General features: G+C 35.4%; 1 protein-coding gene across 1 annotated transcript; it reads right to left on the bottom strand.

The window, feature by feature from the left end:
- Positions 1-260: 260 nt before the first annotated feature.
- On the bottom strand, positions 261-13428 carry LOC149537907 (uncharacterized). The gene is made up of 2 exons (XM_089799322.1): positions 13193-13428; positions 261-715 (listed from the first exon to the last, which is right to left on the bottom strand). Exons 1-2 carry the CDS (start codon positions 13246-13248, stop codon positions 565-567), a joined length of 207 nt encoding a protein of 68 aa, XP_089655448.1. The 5' UTR covers positions 13249-13428; the 3' UTR covers positions 261-564.
- Positions 13429-13696: the final 268 nt, after the last annotated feature.

Raw genomic sequence — 13696 nt, 5'->3', positions numbered from 1 at the left:
TTTACAAAAGTTTCTGGCAAGCAAGTTGTCCACTGAAGGTATCTGCTAGAGGAATGGGGAATTATCATCCCCAACTCCCAAGCACTATTAATTGCCTTCCAGGTTAATTCCTCTTCTTCATGGCATGTTCAATTCGTGACCTTAATTGATATTTGAACTCCAAGTTTCCCACTGTCAGAACATAAATATCTAACAATTTCATATCTGTAATAAAGATTAAATAGTGAAATAGAAAAAATGAGCGATCAGTGGACAAGGAATGGGAAGAAACATTCAGTTATCTTCTGGTGCCAATCACCTTTGTCTATACGATAGCGATACAAAATTACTGGATATTAACGACTGGTTCAGTTACCACTGGTTTTCCTCATGAAAATGGCACCGGGAAAAAATATCCCTTTAATACCTAAGTAATCATGTATTTATGTAGACTTCAAATTGACCACCGAGTCTCAGAAAAATGCAAGCCATCAGAGATCCTACGTGAAACTTCTTAAATCAAAAGAAGAGACATTATGAAGGCTTAGATAAGTTGTGAAGAATGGAACAGATATAGCCGTCTCTTTATCTGGAAGAATCCTTTTCAAATTTCTCTGAATTTTGTGACTGATTTACACTTGCATTATCCTCCTTTGCTGCTTCCTCTTGCAATTTCTTAGACCAGTATTCCTCCAGTGGTGGTCCAAATATGCTTTTCCCTGAAAGTACTCCAATCCTGTACAAACATTCAAACAAGATAACACATGAGAGGGAATCATAGAAGGACCCAAGAAGAGAAGAAAACAAATGAAGGAAAGGCCATCTCACTACAGTCAAGAAGACATAATAATTGCAAAACAGGATCGAACTTAGGGCTCAATAGTGGTAATAAATAAGAAGTGAAATGCAATAGAAACTGGCTGCTTGTTTAATTTCCAACTACAATTTCTGAAGCCAGTTGTTGAAGGCTTAAGCTCATCCTCAAAAATAAGTCGTAGGATAGGGAATAACAGTTTCAAACTATACAACAACAAAAAAATCAAAAAACAAAAAAAAAAAATATATATATATATATATATATAGTGATGTAAATCATGATGAGCCAGTGACCTGTCGGAAAGCATTGAACTAGTGTAATGTATCAAACTCCCAAGCACATTCCAGATGGAGATACTGAAGAGCATGAATTATTTTTATCAGGGAACTGATCCCGAGCCTTGAGCCTTCTAATTTGTCAAGTGAAAGGTTGTGAAATTGTGATTTCTTTCCCCTCCCTCACATCCCATTTCCATTACTTTCCCCTTCCTAGCCATTTTGCGACTAGCATTCTTCCATTGTTGATGCCATAGTTTCAAAAATCCTTTCCCCATCACCCATATTGCAGATCTGAAACTGTCCTCTTATCGACGACCTTTATCTTTTGTGTATCTTGTGACATTCATCTACTTCCTGTCCTCAAATCACTTACATGCACCACCTAGAGTAGGAATCATTCTACAGTTTCATTTTCTTATGATCAAAGATTTCCACCACTATTTCACCTCAATATGGGTCTCACTAACCAAAATTATTAAGTTGTGAATTTATAACTTTTGGTGGTCCAAACAAGGATTTTGCAAGCACAGAGCTGATAAGTGAACATTGGTATCCAGGTGTGGACACAAGCATCCAAATTCAAATTTCTCAGTTTCTACTCAAACTTCAAATGGAGATGCCTCTTGGCGCTTTGATCCCTTTTCCAGCTTCAGACTCTGATTTCAAACATGTTTTTATCCTTTTTTTCTGTGTTTTTCAATTACATATTTCTTTCCATTTTCAATCCCCGCTTTGCATATTTTGGAATCAAATTAGACTGGATCAGGTTTGTTTCTGATTACTGCTAAAATCTTTAAAATTGAGACACACACACAGTTTTAGATTCTCTTAATAACACATTAAACGGGTTTAAAAATAGATCTTTAACATAGCCAAATCCAATATTGAGTTTTAAGCATGGACGCACATATGAGAATCTAAAACTTGGCATGTGGATCTTTTAGATGCTGGGCTACCATGAGGTTGAAGGTCTTGAACAACTAATGACCTCCAATACATTAAAACGTGAATATATACCATATATTTGTAACTTTATCATTTTTTGGTACAGCCCAAGGAAGGGAAAGGAGAGAAACTGGACTTGAAGTAAAACTTTTCCATTCTTAAACCGATAGATGTTCTGCAGTAAGCCAACAGGAAGAATACTGACATGATAGCCTGTTCTAAGGTTACAGAAGCACAAACTCTACGATGTTCAATTCTTGCAGTAGCACTACAAAGAAGACACAATGACTTGAGCTTTATTCTGGTTGACTAAAAGCTTAAACAAATAAGCAATATATTGCATTACTTTGATCAGTACTTTTTAGCTTTCTTGTCTTCTTGATGATGTTTTGGATAATGGTTTCCAAAGAACTTTTCAGGAGTTGGTTAACATGTATACCCCACATGGTATACACTGGTCTCAGCAAGCGTACATGAGATGTCTATTTCAGGAATGACAGAATATAACATCTTGCGCAGCATGTAATAATGATAGTTGGAGCTAGGAATGCCCTTTTCTACATATTCTGATTGTTTAAGTAATCCTGAAAGTTCACTTCACCTCCTATCTCCACTACTCCACTACGTATTCACAAGTTACACATGCAAACCACATTCCAAGACACGGGGGCAATTTTACTGGCTAAACTTTGCCCATTGACTAGTTAATGATTTCAATTAAAAATGAGGAAAATTTTCAAAAGGTACATTCAAAACCTAGTAAGATTCCCATATATCCATCTGAACATAACACTGTGATAGAAATGCTGTAACTGGTGAAGGGGTGCAATATCAATAGAGGATGATGACAATCCTAATCATTTTTGGAAGTTTTTGGCAGTGCACCAGAAAGAGATCAGTCAATCTGGTGCTGAATATTCCGCTGGTTTGCATTTTCTTGGAGGGTTGTTTCTGTAGCACCAGGAGGGTCAGCCTGCAGATCAGTTGATTAATAGTGAATGTAAGGACTCAAAGAACCCCCTTGCACTCTTGCAGTGTTTTTTGTTTGTCCAAAATATTTAACACGTTGAGCAGTGCTGCCTGAACCTTGGTTAACACATCTGAGTTTGAGGATGGGGATTTTGAAGGCCAGTGTAGATGCTTTGGATTTCACTGGTGTTGTTTCCTCTGAGGATTATTATTTTTGAGGTGCAAGTGACATTTATTTGAAGTGTGGAAGTTGGGATTTCAGCCTCTTCTCACTGGAGGACGTCCCTCTCTTGGCAGCTAATCCTTCTGATCCAATCTCCTAGAGGGTTGTGGTTCTCAGGTTTTGTCAATGACGGAGATTGAACCAGAATCTGCAAATTTCTCAGCAGAAATCTGAGCTTTTTTGAGATTTCTAGGCAGATAGAATTATCTCGGTCTACTACAGAAATGTCCTCTATGTCTTTTCTCTCTAGGGTTTTATTTCTTCTTCATTTCCATTCAGCTAATAAGAAAGATTTCATTTGGAGCCAAGAACCACAGTTCTTAAGAAGCTCTTGTTTGATCTTGTGTTCCTAGAAGCCCTTCTTTGATCTTGTTCAGGTTACTTTTTCAAGGATTCCTGTGTGGATTCACTTCTGTAATCTCCCTCCAATCTTTAGATCAGAGAAGATAATCCAGCAAAGAAGATTGGTGTGTTGCTGAAAATGATCTGGGTATGGATGGCTTCTATACCAACAATGCCAGGGTGTGTGCTTTTGTGGATGTATCTTGCCCTGTTACTCAGTCTCTTCAGACAATACTTGCTCGAATCAGTTGCAATTTGCAGATTATGATGGCTTTTTCTTTCAAATGTGTTTATTGAAAGTAGATTGTGCACAAGAGATTGAAGTGTTGTTATTTGTGCTGATCTCAACAGAGCTCAGACACCCTGTAATGGGCTAACTAAAAAGGGATCACCTGATAAAAACTTTGTCTAGAGGAACCATGGTTGCTTCCTGAGCAGTCAGCACATTGCTTTTCCTGATGTGCCTTCTGCAGATCATGCGATTTGTATGGAGTAACTCCCCTCAAAAGATGTGGGCAGGAAACAGAGGTCCAAGGCTTTGTGGAAATGTAAAGGGTTTCCTATTTAAGTCTTTTAGAAGACATGGAAGATTGATGTTGGAAGATTGATGTTAGAATAGGGAGGAGTGTTGTTTTTATCATGAGTTTCCGTGTAGCAGGAAGTGCTGGAATGGCCAGACATTATTGCCTTTATGAGCCTGCAGACTCCACAGTCTCCTTTCTCAATGGAACGGGCGGCTGGTTTCTGCTTGAACCTGAAGTTGCTTCCTTCCAGCCGCTTTTAAGGGCTTCTGCTTTAGTTATCTTCTTATTCTCTATGCTTGATGGCTTCTGATTTAGTCGTCCATGTTGATTTGTTTGGGTATGATGATTTCTTGGTTGGCTGGTTTTCTTTGGATAGTGATATTCCTACTCTTTTACCAAGAAGGCTTATTTTTTCTTGTTTTGATTTGGTGTAATCAATTTTCTTTTGTTATAGGTGATGACCCCAACTGATCTCTCTAATTATAATAATTTTTTTAATGAATTAATGAATTAAAACAAACTTTAGTGTAGTTTTAGGCTGAATATGATCCAAAAGTAAATACAAGCATGGATGGAAAAATCGCCGAATACTCGGCGAGTTTTAACAAATCGCCGATTTTTTCAGCCTGGTGAGTTTTTCGCCACTTAATTCGTGGGTCTAAAAACTCGGCTGCACCACATTTAATCACCGAATACTCGGCGAGTATTTTTCAAAAACTCGCGATTTGCCTGCCCGCGGCCTATGACAGCTTAAAAGGGCAAAAACTCATTTTTTTGTTATTGTTTGTTGCATTTGTGTGGGGAGAAGAAGGTTTGGAGGCATTCTTTCTGATTGCAAGTGATTCAAGGCAGAATTGAGTGGATTTTAGAGGATTCTAACTGGTTTTACAAGACAAATTTATTTCCAAGTATGTTCATTTTATCATAGTTTGAAAACTTTTTTATAGTTTTAGCAAATGTTCTATTGTTTTTGTTGTTGTTTGTAAATGATTTCAAATCATTTAAAAGCATTTTAGCTCTATGTTTGAATCATTTAAAAGCCATTCAGCTCTATGTTTCACAATTTTTTTGAGTAATATGTAAGATTTTCTAAAAACAAACCCTAGTTGTTCTCTAACTTTGTTTATTCATTTTTCTATAAATTTATGTGTAGGGCAGCGGTCAAGCATTAGAAAAACATGACAAACCCACAAGAAGAGTGGCCACAAACACCATGCCCATCTGGATATATAGGCACTCGGCCTAAAAATGCAAGAGATAAGGCATGGCAGTATGCCTATAAAGCTCCAAATGATGTTGGGAAGGTGATATGCATTCCATGTGAGAGACGTATTTTTGGAGGCATAAATTGTTTCAAATACCACCTTGCGGGCATAAAGAAACATAATTCAAATCCTTGTCTCAAGGTAAGTGAAGAAGAAAAAAGATTCGTCAATGCCCTACTTGCAGCTGCTGAAGAGAAAAAATTGAATAGGGAGAAGGCAAAATTAGCTATGAGGGAAGCCATAGCTGAATCTCAAGGAGCTCCTTTTGATATGCAAGAAGAAGAAGAAGCACTTGAGAACATACCAAGATCTCTTCGTGGCCCACGGATCCACAAACAAAATGTCTCTTTTACCGGTTCCACTTCTTCTACAAGTCCTAGTTCTTCATCCCCATCCGCATCAAGGATAGGGAGTTATTTTGTGCCCAGGAACACACCTAGAGCACAACCATCATTAGAGGGCACTGCATGGTTCAAGGAGGTGCATAAACAAACTGATATTGCAGCAGCTGATTTTTGGTTTTTCAACAATATCTCAATGTATGCGGCTGATAGTCCCTATTGGGTCAATATGGTGAATGCAATTTCAATATCGAGCAAAAGGTACAAGCCGCCTAATCGCAAGGATATGAGTGGAAGATTAGCATTTTACTATTTAGTAATTGTAAATAATTGTGATTCAACTTTAGTTCATTGTTATATTTTAAATCTTAATTGTTATTTCCTATTTTTTACTTACACTTTATTACACCTAAATTTTGTAGGTTGCTTGACAATGCGGTTGGTAGGGCAAGAGTATTGATAGAAGACCAAAAGAAAGAGTGGAAGAAGTATGGTTGCACCAATTTATTTGATGGGTGGACAGATGGAAAAAGTAGAACCATTATTAATTTTTTGGTTGCTTGCAAAGATGATGTGGTGTTTTGGAAATCTGTTAACGCCTCCAACAAAGTGAAAAATGCACACACATTGGCTTTAATGTTGGAGAATGTTGTCATGGAGGTGGGAGTAGAGAATGTGGTGCAAATAATCACAGATAATGCAGCAACATATGTGGCAGCAAGTAAATTTTATTTTTTATGTTCGAATCAATATGAATCATGAATGTAATGCTATGGTCATTGGTATTATTCAATTTAGATTTGATGTAAATACTAAATATGGAAAGTTTGTAACTAATTATTGATTTTTTGCTAATCTTTTAGGTAGAATCCTCCAAGAGAGGCATCCCACACTTTTTTGGTCACCTTGTGCAGCACGTGTCCTTGACCTTCTTTTGGAAGACATAGGAAAACTTGATCGGGTGAGTCCAGTTGTGGAAGATGCTAGGCGAGTCACCAAATATATCTATAATCACCCATGGGTTCTCAGTTTGATGAGAAATACCACTAAAGGCAAAGATTTGGTGAGCCCGCTATGACAAGGTTTGCAACGATGTTCTTGACGTTGCAAAGTATTCTCAACCACATATTAGCTCTGAAACAAATGTTTGTGTGTACTAACTGGGTTGCTTCATCTTACTCAAAGATGATAGTTTTTTTGCAAAAGAATCAAAACATTATATTTTTAGTTTATTCAAGTTTTATTATTAATTCATAACTTACTATGTTATTAACTAATTTGTATTTTTCAAATTTCAAATGTAGATGTCTATGCCCCTGGTTAGAGTCTTGCGCATATGTGATGGGAAGCAATCCCCAATGGGAGGTCTTTATAAGGCCATGGATAGGGCCAAAGAGGCTGTTAGAAATTACTATCATGGGGACAGTCTCAGATTTGACCCCATTTGGGAAATAATTGATAGGAGGTGGAACAATATGCTCCACCGACTCATTCATGCAACAGGCTACTTCCTCAACCCCATATTCAGGTATTATGATTGTCCTTGAAGTTGAGATTTTACTAAGACTTTATTTTACTTTACTTTTTAAGGTTGTGTAGTAAGACTTGATATCATTTTCTATTTGTTTTAGGGCTGATGATTCCTACTCAGATCCTAACAGAGAGGTCATGGAAGGTCTCTCTAAATACATTGGGAGAATGATATCAAATGAAGTAGAGAGAGACCTTATTGTGACCGAACAACAAGTCTATATGGAATCGAGGGGTAATTTGTTCTTTTCTATGCTAGCAAAGAGAGCAAGATCTACTCAAGCACCAGGTAAAGCATCAAACTTTAAAACTTTTGTTAATTGATAAGTTGTGTTTCTGATTATCTTTTTTTATTGCTTTATAACTTTTTATATTTTGTTTTGAAAATTCTTGGTGGGCAAGTTGAGGCGGCAATACCCCCAATTTAAAGAATTTTGCTCTCAAAGTCCTATGCCAACCTTGTAGCTCATCCCATTGTGAGCGCAATTGGAGCTTATTTGAATCCATCCACACAGAAAAGAAACATAATGACTCAAAAATGGCTTAATGACCTTGTTTATGTGCACTATAATCTTAAGTTGCACATTAAAAAGGCACAGAGTTCAGCACTACTTGGTCCACTTGATCTAGATGAGATAGATCCTTATTCTGATTGGACAGCACAGGAGCTAGGTCCATTGTTTACACCAGATGAGGTCGCTGATTTGGAGAGGCAGGCCATGGAGGGGGATGCTGGAACTGATTTTCATTTCACAATGAATGACATTGTGGATGAGGATGAGGAGGATGATGATTCAGGCTCAAAGGATGAGCCATTACCAATGCCACATATAGGAGGAAATACATCCTCTTCTAGGATGCCGAGCCAGTCAGTAGGGATGTCGAGCGAGGAGGCACAACCACAGAGTTCACAGTCACGTAGCACACGCCCTATCCCAGTGCAGGGCACTTCTTCGAGAACTAGACCCCCTCGCTTTCTTGCTAGTGCAATTGGAAAGAGGAAGATGTGATTGTATTGATGTATTTAGACTTTTAGTATTTACTTCTAGTTTGACAGATTGAAACTATTTACTATTTTGCTTCCTGCCATGAGCATTCCGCATGAGAATGCAATTTTGTATGCACTATGCATTTATATATATCTAAACTCTGCTTGTTTCTTTTGTATTCTCTTTAATTAACTTATTAAATGCATCTTCTCATTAAATTTTGCAAAATAAATGTATTTTTAATTAAATTTCAGCGGTTTTTTTAGGTTTCGGAGTTTTCTCGAGTTTTTTTTTTTAAATCGCCGAGTTTTTCCCGATTAAACTTTTGGGGGGCTTGGCGAGTTTTTGCCTTTGGCGAGTTTTCCAACTATGAATACAAGCACTCATACCACCTTCTAGCCAACAAGCACCTGAAAAGTACTCTACAATTTGCAAATTACTAAACCTCATCCATTCTACACTGACATAAATCATACAACAAAATTGATAGATGAAAGGACTAAATCATGTATATCACTTTATTCTTGCACAAAATTTCATGCTTACTAGATTGAATGATAAAAGAGACTAAATCTTTTTTTGCATTCTAAATTTAAGAAAAAACTCACCAACAATTATACAAGATGAGGATTAGGTCACATTTGTTGTTCTTAGGTTACATGATATCTCCCAAAATAGATTTGACAAAAGAGGGTCTCAAACATGTATGTACTACAAGACAAATTGATTAATGAGCATAATTCACATTTATCATTTTACACTTATAACTCACCACAATATTGAATGACAAGGGACTAAATCATGTCTATCATTCTATGCTTAGCGTTTCGATTGAATCGCACCCATGATTAGCTGATGAAGGGGCCAAATCACATTTACCGTTATACACTTAGACACCACAAGATTAAACGATAAAGGGACTTGATTGATGAAAGGGCCATATCACATTTATCGTTGTACATCTACATAGATGCTCACCACAAGATTGAAGGAATAAAGGGACTTAATCACGTCTATCATTCTTCACCTATTCAAAATCTAACCACAAGCCTAAACGATAAAGGAACATAATCACATCTATCACTCTTCATTTATGTAATATCTCACCACATGCCTAAACAATAAGGGGTTAAACCACATTTATGATTTACACTCACCACAAGATTTATTGATAAAGACTTAATCAAGCCTCCAAACAAACATTTATACAGAATCTGAAAACGACCTAGAAGAATGAAGCAAGTCACATTTATAACCCTACACATGCACAATCTCACCAAACGAAAGAACATAAAGCTTAAAACACATCTATAAATACTTACAGAGAATCTTATCACAAGATGAAAGTATAAAGATAGTAAATCATATGCATTCTATTACACTAACAGAAATTCTAAATAGAACAAATGAACAAGAAAGAGACTAAATTGTTTATCATTCAATGTTTGCACAATTTTTTTATTTTTAAAATCACCTTAACAGTGAACTACAATGGCACTAAATCACATTTATTATTCTACACTCATACAAATTCCCACAAAATTGAACAATGAAGTGAATAGGTCACATCTATCACCCCGCAGTTATAAAGAGTCTCACCATAAGATTGAATGGTAAAGGGGTTATTTAATGTCTATCATTCTACACATGCAAAAAATTTCACCACAAGATTGAATGATAAAGGGGCTCACATTCATTTACGATTGAACTCTATCAAAAAAAACTCACCATAAGACTGAACAATAAAGGGACTAAACCACTTATGTTGTCCTATACTTAAAGAGAACCTCACCACATAAAAGAAGGAGAAGGGGACTAAATCATGTCTATCATCCTACACCAACAAAATCTCAATACAAGACTGAAAAATATAGGGACCATATCAAGCTTAGTTTACAACACAAAACCTCAGCACAAGATCAAACAATGAAGAATGTAAATTTACATTGCAGTGTTTCAAACTTTCACTAGATCAACTATGAAGTTTATAAGGTTCCAACCTTTTGGGAAACATATTTAGACCCTACATCACAAAATTTATGTTCATGTTTGAGTTTAACAAAGATAAAGTTTGGATTACTAAAATTAAATTTGGAAAAATAAAATTTATTTATTTTGCTATAAAAATTTGATTTACTTAAAATGTAAGTAGTAAACCCACAACATCATAAAAAACAATAGCATTGATAAATAGAATTGAAATCTTCATATTTAAAGAACAATGCCACATTTACAAAAAACCAGGATCAGCTTATCAAATTCAAACCATAAGAAACATATGAAATCATTACAAAGATGTTTTCTTTTTTAAAAGTGGAAAGCAAGCATCCAAACTCTACACTTCAAAAATGCTCCAAGTCAACAAAAGCACTTGGTTAAGTTCATGTATTATCATCTCACTAGATACACTAAATTCATCATCAGAAAAGTTACTCTCATTTGCAATTTGCTATGTCTGGTGGAATTTGTTGTAGTTCTGAAGAAGATACGGAGTATTTTGCTGATTTCTTCATAAAAAAATGTAAATTATTGTGAATGTAAAGATCTCCCAACTTTTTGGATAATTTGTTCCTCTTTGTGGAATGAAGGTGGTCAAAGCTACTCAAATTCCTCAAAAAATTTGATAAACCTTCTCTCTGACTCAATATTCAAATAACAAAGCATTGAACTTCGGGGGTCTGTGTGTCATAACAACTCCACCATCTATACCCAGTCACTCCAACTTGTGGCATGTCATATTTGGCTGCTGATATTCCAACCAACCCTTCTGCCAACTTGTATTTCTGACATTGATGTTTAATTAGATTTGCAACTACTGGATTTGGTTCAAATTTCAAACCTCTAAATGGCTTCATAAATCCCTGTCATAACTTCACAATTGCTTCTTCTATCAATTTGAAATAATTTAGGCTCCAAATCTGCATCCAAAGGTGTGTGCACAGTTTTCCATCTGATATCAGTAGCATCCTATATCTCCATGTAGTTTATTTCCACATTATTGAGTGTTTTTTTAACAAGCTTTTTACAAGAAATCATACTCTTATAAAGCATGCTGTGAAAAAGGGTATCACCAACCATATTAAGCACGCCAACAAATGGTACACATACATTTAAAACTTCTGATGCACTTTCCCAAAAATCGCCATTCAAAACAAGTCCTTCTACGATCTTACCTTTGGGACCTTTAGAAATAATGGAATTCTTCCATTCATTAGAACAAATAACAAATCTTAGAGCCATTTTCTCTTCAACTACTATTTTCAAAGTGATATAAAATGAAACAAATCTAGTTTCACATGCCTTCAACAACTTTCTAGATGCGTGTTGCTTATAAAGTTTCAATGTTAGATGATGATTCCTAATAAATTTTGCAATTGTTCTTCCTTTATGAATCGTTTCATATGCCCATGGAAATTTAGCTAAGTCACAAAGCAACGAATGCAGGCAATGAGCTGCACATGGGCTCCAATATATTTGTGGGTACTTCTCTATTATCAACTTCCCAACTTCCACACTATTTGTTGCACTATCAGTTACCACTTGAACCACATTTTCTACAGACTACTTTAAGAATGGCATCCTCTAACATTTTAAATGTATTTGAAATTTTGTTTTGTTTCATGGTGTCAATCACTTTCAAGAACACAATACCTGTAGGACATGCCACAAAAACATTAACTAATTGTTTATGACATATATCTGACCATCCATCACACAATATAGTGCAACCTGTTACCCTCCAAGAGCCTTTGACCTCAAGTCAATTTTTATATCAAACTGTCTTTTGACATTTCCAAAAGAGTTGCTCTAAAATCATCTAGGGAGGTGTTGTACCCTTTGCCAAACTCTGCAACTTTTTGAATTGCAATTTGAAAATGAGGATTTTGAGCTAAATTGAATTGAATGGTATTTGAATAAAACGAATCCGCTATTGCATCATCCACGTCATGTTTTTCTATTGATTTCTGGACGTTGTTTAAATGTTCTGCCCCCTATTATTCCACCTATTGTGTCCTTGAGCATATTAGAAGAGGAAGACACAAGAGATGTTGTGAATCTAGACACATCCACATCAATTGTCTGTTTCTTTTGTGCCAATTTCATCCTTCCTACAATTAAAAAATATTAGTCTTTCTCTAAAGAAAATTTAATCTTTAGACTCACTCTGTCACATCCAACAACAATTTCTCCACGAGCCCCTGAAATGCCAAATAAGTGATCCATTATCCTTGCTAAACTTCCAATAAAAGACATTGACTTAAGTTACACAAGAGATTGATACATAAAATCACAATTAAATCTACACCAATGAAAACTACATTTAAGATCAAACTGTTAAAAAAATAAACTCACAAGTTCAGTCTATATCATTGAAATTTTCACACCAGGGCTGAATGACAAGAGACTATATCAACATTATCGTTTTACACTTACGTGAACTCTCACCACAAGATTGAACAGCAAAAGAGATATATCAAGCCTGTCATTTCAAACTTACTGAATATAACACGAGATGGAATAACAAATCCTAAGTTATATGTACCATACTGCGCTTTCAAAGAATCACGATTAATTAACAAAATCAAATCTATCATCATCCTGCCCTTGCACAGAATCACACCTATCATTAATCAAGTAAAACATAATTGTCCATAAAAGTCAACTAAGGACAGCTCTGTCAAGTGATCATCAGTCTGTGTTCAACGGCTCTTCAATAGGATGAATTTGATATTATAAAACGTAATCATTTCTTCAAATTTCGTAGAACTCAAGTCAATAAAATTTACAGCAAGCAATGGCTTCCTCGAAACTAAAATTAGATTTATTTATTTTTGAGATAAACAACGGGTAATTTTATGTCAGAAATTCCATCTAGGGTACGCATTCGATTCATACACATTGAATATATTTGGAAGAAATTTTAATTAATATGCATATAAACTATGCCTGACTACTGCAGATAAAACTTTTGAAGAGGACTGTGACTTACACAACTGCTCCTGCAACCATTGGCAAGGATAGCCAGCTTCTCCTCCTGCTCCACATCCTCGCCAAAACAGAGCTTAAGCTCTGTATTGTTTATTGTTCGGTTTTAATTCAATACATTTCAAAAAAAACCACAAACCCTCGTACTAGGGTTTAATTTGAATTTAAAATTTTAAAGAGCTTGTTAAAAGCATTGTAAGAGAAAAAATTAAACTACTTGCAAACATATCTACAGAAAACGTTAATGAATTAGCATAAACTAGCACTTCAGTCATAGCAGGTTGGATAGGCAATTTTAGATGTGATAATTTTGATATTTGTTAACTTATTAATACTTTTAATTCTTTTGAAAATATTTTAATGATTAAATTAATTAACATTAATTTTTAAATATAAATATTTTTCGTATAAATATTGATTATTGGTCAAAGTCTTTCTTGGAGTATTTTTATAATTGATGTTGTTATTTTGTGTTGTACAACTTTGAATGAAACATTATTATATAATT

The sequence above is a fragment of the Cupressus sempervirens genome, chromosome 9 (assembly GCF_028749045.1).
Source record: "Cupressus sempervirens isolate cs-2001-9-10 chromosome 9, ASM2874904v1, whole genome shotgun sequence".
NCBI lineage: Eukaryota > Viridiplantae > Streptophyta > Pinopsida > Cupressales > Cupressaceae > Cupressus > Cupressus sempervirens.
The sequence above is the reverse complement of the archived record's forward strand: the minus strand, read 5'-3'. Positions and strand labels throughout refer to the sequence as shown.

Coding starts and splice junctions, on each gene's coding strand:
- LOC149537907 (XM_089799322.1), bottom strand. CDS start 13,248: ATGTGGAGCAGGAGGAGAAGCTGGCTATCCTTGCCAATGGTTGCAGGA. Junction 716..13,192: donor ATGGTTGCAGGAGCAGTTGT/GTAAGTCACAGT, acceptor ATGTTTGTACAG/GATTGGAGTACTTTCAGGGA.